The 7,552-nt window shown below is 38.8% G+C and overlaps 1 protein-coding gene across 1 annotated transcript; it reads left to right on the top strand.

The window, feature by feature from the left end:
• Positions 1-2,096: 2,096 nt before the first annotated feature.
• Positions 2,097-6,264, top strand: LOC118047213 (protein SCARECROW). Its single transcript, XM_035056444.2, has 2 exons — positions 2,097-4,990; positions 5,600-6,264. The coding sequence occupies exons 1-2, from the start codon at positions 3,033-3,035 to the stop codon at positions 6,123-6,125; spliced, it is 2,484 nt and encodes an 827-aa protein (XP_034912335.1). The 5' UTR covers positions 2,097-3,032; the 3' UTR covers positions 6,126-6,264.
• The last annotated feature ends 1,288 nt before the right edge of the window (positions 6,265-7,552 follow it).

Here is a 7,552-nt window from a genome sequence, read left to right on the forward strand (position 1 = left end):
CTTCTTTTTCTTCTTCTTTTTTATTTTTTTTATTTAGTCCATAACTTTTTTCTACTCTCTATGATAACAGCGCTCCATACATAGAAAATAGCTATCTAATTAAGTAGCCACAGCTATTGTAATACATATACAATAGTGTGTCGACTTACTCCTTAATTTATTTTATATTAAATAATAAATAATAAGTGAATACTAAAAACCAACACCCGTTAATATATAATATTGGTATATATCCCAATCTATACTGAGAAATTTGTTTGCTGTTAATTTCTTTTATAAGAAGAAACATGATTATTAATTACATTAATTAGGTATATATACCTCACCTTAGCCTGATCAACTGAAATTGGCTAGAAGGGATCTCTGTGATGCTCAAATCATAACAACACAAGGAGAGATGGATAGAAGGGGAAAAAGAGAAATACAATGGAGAAAATAATCAATACTAGACATTCACATCTTTGTAGGAAATTTATTTAATTAGCATAATTAAAATAAATTATGGATGAAATAAAAAATAATCTCAAATAACTTTTGATTTTTCAAATCTAAAAACAACTGATATTTTTCTAAATTTAATTCTTGATTTATGCTGGCTAATCAAAAGTTAATAATTATAGCCTTTTAATTCTTTAACTTTTTAGCTTTCAAAATTCATTATATATATATAAAGAAGTGAAGAAAGAGTTTCAAACTTGATTACTTTTTTTCGATTTTACATACTATTTCTAACCTCGTATTTTAGTGTTTTCTTGTCATTTTAAGCTTTGATTTTCCTTTTAAATCTAGAGTTTATGTTTATCTTGTTAAGAGATATTTGAGTTTTATATTTTTTTGTTCAAATATCTCATTTAAAAGTACACATTTCAACTAAAGTGATGTTGTTGAAATGTTAGGAGGCATATTGTAAATATGCTAGTTGCACAAGTTAGGGGCCATAAAATTAGCTTTAAAAAGAAATGATTTAAAATTGACAACAATAAAAAAATCACTAAAGGACTTTCATCTTATATATATTACAAGTTTAAATATGTATTATTATTCTTTTTATTATATTTAAGGTTGGAAACATGTTTGTCTTGACTTTTATTTTGTATATTTATAGATTTAAAATTATATATTATTATTGTAGGTTTACCTTGAATAATTTTTTTTATGTTTTGTATGCTTTCTTGTTACAATAAACTAAATATTTTTATAGGATAAATTTTTAACAACAATCTTCTCTCTCTCTTTAAAAAAAACCCTTAAAATTAGTCTATTCTAAAGCTGACATGTAGCTAGCTACTGTCAATTGTTCTAAATGGCCGCAAATTCTCTTTTTTCTTATTAATAGTTTCATATTATCTTTTATTTTTTTGGTCTAATCTAAATTTTTCTTAGATCTAATATGACCATATGAATTATTTGGTCTTCTTTCTTGTTATGTTTTTCTCCTTGAAATGGCGGTGGTTGTTTTCTAACTAGACGGAGAAGGTTGATAATGATGCAAACAATTTGTAATCATTTTTAGATCTTTCATCAGCAGCACAGCCTTAGAATGCAAACAATTTCCTTGGTGATTAATGATGACTAGGATTATATGTCAATTTTTATATAAATAGTATAGGTTTAGGATTTTTAGAGGATTTTCTTTATTGAAAAGAAATGCAATCAATTATGATATACTTTAGGGAAATCTCAAAGATTCTCTTGGCTTTAGAAGGAAATTCGTCAATCAATCTACAACAGGAAGAGAGAGATGAGATGAGAGACTGGTCATTGGTAAACGTGGTTGATTGACATGGATTCATTGAATAGAAAAGAAATATATAATAATTAACATAGACTGGACATGCATAGCGTAGGAGCGGTATAAATTACGAGGCTCATAGAAATAGCCGTTGATGGGACTGTGACTGGAAAATGTCAAACAGGCAACGACGAACTACAAACAAAAATCCCATCAGCCCCAACAATGCTGCTCTGCTCTAGCCTTTGTGCTGTTAGATGCATTCACCATGCCAGCCCATCTCTCTCCCCCTCTGTCTGCTCTCCCTGCTGCTAACATCTGCATTTAATATTATTAAATGCCCATTATTAATAAGAAACAGCAACGACATGTCCTGCTTTGCCTCGCCATATGCTCGTATCTTGACCAAGCTAGAATTAAATCCATGAGCATGCTCTTAATTTGATCTCCTCGGTCCACACATATACAATATACACCCATAAAAGGACACCTTACTAAATGCCATCCGCAATTAACCACCCATGTTTCGATCGCCCACAAGCAGCTAGCAGCTAGCAGCTAGCAGCTGAGGAGCAGCACCTCGCATACATAAACATTACACACACAGCTCCATCCCCTCCTGGCTACCAGTACTACTTCTCCCATTCAAGTTACCTTTTCAATGTTTCTCATTTGCGAGAAGACTCGTCAGAAGCATCCAAAAGGCAAGAAGACTACGCCATACTTATCATTTTAAATCCACTCACTCAAACAATTAAATTTCAGCAAGCAGCAGCACTATTAGCTGATAGAAGAAATTTGTAGCAACAAAAAGTTATCGGAGGTCGTGTAGGTGTTTTTGGGCTTAGCTAGCATGTTGCAAGATTTGAGAATCCACACACACACACCTCATTTGACAGCAACTTCAAATTCTTCCTTTTCTTTCCAAGTATTTAATTATCTCCTTATAGTATTATCTACGAAGATCAAGAAGAACCAGTCGAGGCTTATCATCTTCTCCTGGATCTCTTGTATCTGCTGCCTTCCACTACTACTTCTATTATTACTAGTATAGTATTGGTTCAAAATGGCAGCTGCCTCATCTTTGCTCCGTCATATCAACAGCGCCGGCATTAATAGCAACAACAATAATAAAAACAGTGGCACCTAGAGCAATAACGACACCACCAGTATTACTGCTTCATTGACAAGTGCCTTCCTGCAGCTTACCAACGGTGGCAACAACACTACCAACAGCAGCAAACACCCCACACCCACACCAATATCATTAGCGGTACAAGTAAAAGCAGCAGGTGGGAAGATGTTGAGGAAGAGGATGGCTTCTGAGATGATGGAAGTGCAATCAACGATTACTCCCCAAAATCATCAGAGGTTATCTCGAGGTAACATTATCAGTAGCACCAACGTCTATTCACTTTCAATATCAGACGACGACGAGGACGACAACAACAATGATGATGATGTTATTGGTATGACTAGAAGTACTGGTGCCTCTTCTTTTACAAGTTGTTCCAACAACAACAATATTAACCCTAATAACCCCAACTCAATCTTATATCCAGTCCTCAACTACTCTACTATGACTTCTATGGTACCGTCTTCCACGAACTTGACAGCAATTACGTCAGGCGGGTCTGCTTCTCTGTCTGTTTCTGGGTTCTTGTCTCCTACAGTACTTTCCACCAACTTAATTAGTAGCTGCAACGACACCCACATCCACACCCAATCCCAACTCCCAGCCGTCTGTGGTTTCTCTGGTCTACCCTTGTTTCCTCCAGCTGAAATAAAAAGAAACAATATCCGATCAAACGCCGCCGCCGATCCACTGCCCGGCCTCGTCACTACCTCTATTACCGCTCCTACTACTAGTACTCTTGCTTCAGCTTCCATGGAAGATGCCACATCCGCCACTGCTTGGATTGATGGCCTCATAAAGGACCTACTCCACACTTCCACCAACGTGTCCATTCCTCAGCTCATTCAGAATGTGAGGGAGATCATCTACCCTTGCAACCCCAATCTGGCCTCCCTCCTCGAGTACAGGCTCCGGTCTTTGACAGACCCAATAATCCCGCCCAGTATTCTCCCGGTGGAGAGGAGTAGGAATAAGGAGGCAGCCGCAGCAGTACCATTACCGCTTCAGATCCAGAGGCGTTACAATCAAGGCCATGCCTCTAATTCTGGGCTCACTCTTGATCTTGACAATATCGTCTCTAATTCCGCTCCTCCAGTTTCTTCACATGTTAGTCACTACTCTAACTGGGGACCGACGCCACCTATCATCTGCCAACCAAACATCCAACAGCAACACCAGCAGCCACAAATACACCTTGTTCATCATGATCAGCATCTGCAACAACAGCAGCAGAAGCAACAAGAGAGCCCTTCTTCTACTTCCATTGTTACACCAACTATTCTAGCATTAAATCAAGGACAACCTCCACAACAGCAAGCACAAGATCAGCAGCAGGAAAAATCATCATCTGCGGAGACAGAACAGGTAAGCAGCACCACATCCCCTCCCTCTTCATCAGCAGCAGCCAGCCGAGATAAGAAAGAAGAGATGCGGCAGCAAAAGAGAGACGAAGAAGGCTTGCACCTTCTGACCTTACTGCTCCAATGCGCGGAGGCCGTCTCCGCTGATAATTTTGAGGAAGCTAATAAGATGCTACTTGAGATCTCGGAGCTGTCGACGCCATTTGGAACTTCAGCGCAGCGAGTGGCTGCTTACTTCTCGGAGGCTATGTCAGCAAGGCTGGTCAGCTCTTGCTTGGGGATATACGCCACGCTTCCTTCAATACCCCAAAGCCATACCCAGAAGATGGCTTCGGCCTTTCAGGTGTTCAATGGGATTGGCCCTTTCGTCAAGTTCTCTCATTTCACAGCCAACCAAGCGATACAAGAAGCGTTTGAAAGGGAAGAGAGAGTCCACATCATAGATCTGGACGTCATGCAAGGTTTGCAGTGGCCTGGGCTATTTCATATCCTAGCATCTAGGCCAGGTGGACCACCATATGTCCGCTTGACCGGGCTGGGGACCTCTTTGGAGGCTCTTGAAGCAACGGGGAAACGTCTGTCTGATTTCGCGCACAAACTGGGACTTCCCTTTGAGTTCATTCCAGTGGCCGAAAAGGTTGGAAATTTGGAGCCAGAGAGGCTTAATGTGAGCAAGAGGGAGGCTGTGGCCGTCCACTGGTTGCAACACTCGCTCTACGATGTCACCGGTTCCGATACAAATATGCTTTGTCTGTTGCAAAGGTATTTACTTAATCATCATCATCATCTCTGACTATATCCTAAGTATTATTTACTACTTACTCACAAGATCATAACACGAGATCCCATACCTAAAAAAGGGTTCATCATATATAGTCTGATCTCATTCTCCTCCTCTCTTCCCTTTTGATTTTCTTTTCTTATACAAAAAAGGCATTTCTTTTTTACTTATAACACAGGCACATTTTCCTATATATATATATTGTAGGAGCAAGCTGGAGCTTATGAGCTAATAATAAGTTTGGTTTTCATATTATATTCTATACATCAAAAGGGTAGATGCTAATGATAATGACTTCAAATTTATTATTTTTCTTGTACTAGTAGATATGATTTTGGAAGTATTGGATTAATGAATCATATTATCTTGAATTTGCTATGAGATTTAGTGCATGATTTGATATCCACATATACTCTATTTTGTTACTACAGTATACACATAAATTTAAATTAAGAGCCAGCCCCAGCCAGCCAATATTAATTGTTCCATTATCCATGTTGAGCTAGTTAAGCTAGGTTATGGATAAATTAATTTAGCATGCACCACGCTCGTGGTCGCTAATGGGATGGGGTGGATGGATTCTGTTGCAGGTTGGCACCAAAAGTAGTGACTGTGGTAGAACAGGACCTAAGCCATGCAGGATCCTTCCTGGGAAGGTTTGTGGAGGCCATACACTACTACTCCGCACTGTTCGACTCCTTGGGAGCAAGCTATGGGGAGGAGAGTGAGGAGAGGCATGTAGTGGAGCAGCAGTTGCTCTCCAGAGAGATACGCAATGTATTGGCCGTGGGAGGTCCTTCCAGAAGTGGGGATGTCAAGTTCCACAACTGGAGGGAAAAACTACAACAGTCCGGGTTCAAAGGCATCTCTCTTGCTGGGAATGCTGCTACACAAGCCACTTTGCTCCTTGGCATGTTCCCCTCTGATGGTTATACATTAGTAGAGGATAATGGCACCCTCAAGCTCGGTTGGAAAGACCTTTGCTTGCTCACTGCTTCTGCCTGGAGGCCTTTTCACGTTACTATTGAAACTGCTACTACCACCCCTCACCACCACCACCACCACCAACAACAAGTACACCACCACCACCAACACCACCGCTTTGTCACTGCCTAGCTAGCTATCTGGTTAATTTGCTTGCCTACTTTTCAATGTTGTTACCAAACAGCATGAATTAAACCTTTTTGTTTCCATCCCATTTTGTCTTCTACATTGGACTATGGATATAAAAAGCTTGCAGAGTTTTTATTCGTCATGTAGAGTAACCAGATGCTTTTTTTTCAAGAAAAAAAATTTCATCCGTTTTCCGTGTATAAGTTACAAGTAAATTCACATAATTTCTATGGAAAAAACACGCAAGTTTCTGGTGACTATTTAACATTTTTGTTAATTAAACTAATTTTTGTCAATTGATACATTAATCAAGAAAAAATATAAAAATATTTTGAGATTTCTCTAAAAATTAAAAAATGTATCGCTAAGGGAACTGGAAAATACCAATGGTATAATATTCTTTCATGTAAGAAATAAAACTTGCGTCCTCACGAGGGGGTTTGCCTTGAAAAACATCACGGTTTAACATGTCCATAAGACACGCCAAAGGTCTCATGGAGTTGAAGTGAATGTTGACCTGGTACTGTTCGTGTCATCCCAAACTTAGAAAAGGGGTTTGATATGGAATTGAACAGCCTATGAACTTACATATACAAGACCAAAGTTGGGTTCGTTATCCTTGCCATCTAAAAGGAACAATAACAAAAAAAAAAAAAAAAAAATCACATAACATAGATTTCATATGGTTAGAAAAACAGGTTTAAAGCACATATTTAAAGGAAATATGTCTCATAATGGAAATCCTATAAGGTTTGCTTTGTTAGGCAAAACTAATCCTAAACCCATAGAATTTCTGTTGGTGAATACGAAATCCTTAATGATGGTTTTATCCTTTAGAGCACAAACGTCCAAAGCTTCACCAGTTTTCCATGCTTCCATAGCTTCTAACCTAGCTCGGTTAGAAAGGGTAGAATTGATTCCTTTAAGGTGATTTTGTTAGAACCAGGAGTGCGATTCCCCCTTCCTTTCTGGTTTGAATTCATGGCGTACTAGGCTAGGTACTTTTGGCCCTAGCAATTAGAGCTTGGCTTGCTCTCTTGCCTGTGGGGGGCTGCCTTGGCCCCTTACGCTCTGGCCTACCCCCGTGCGGGAGAGGCTAGGTGTTGCTAGAGCCAGCCCGATATTTTTGGTCGCGGCATGTGAGCTGCTGAGTTTCCTGTATTTCGCCAAGAAAATATCGTGCTTTTTACATGAAATCAATCCAGTAAAATCAACCATATTTTTTTGAGGCTGCCAGCTGAATTTGGGGTCATTCTGGCCAGTTCCTATTTTTGCAGATTTTCTTGATTTTTAATGGTAGGAAAATAAAAAAAAATGCTTCTTGACCACAAAAAATTCTGGGAATTTTTTTGGAGGTGGATTGGATTTTTTCCAACCTCTATGCAAAATTTCAACTCAAAATACCAAGAAATGAATTTTTTAGAGGGAGG

This window comes from Populus alba, chromosome 16 (assembly GCF_005239225.2).
Source record: "Populus alba chromosome 16, ASM523922v2, whole genome shotgun sequence".
Taxonomy (NCBI): domain Eukaryota; kingdom Viridiplantae; phylum Streptophyta; class Magnoliopsida; order Malpighiales; family Salicaceae; genus Populus; species Populus alba.

Coding starts and splice junctions, on each gene's coding strand:
- LOC118047213 (XM_035056444.2), top strand. CDS start 3,033: ATGTTGAGGAAGAGGATGGCTTCTGAGATGATGGAAGTGCAATCAACG. Junction 4,991..5,599: donor ATGCTTTGTCTGTTGCAAAG/GTATTTACTTAA, acceptor ATTCTGTTGCAG/GTTGGCACCAAAAGTAGTGA.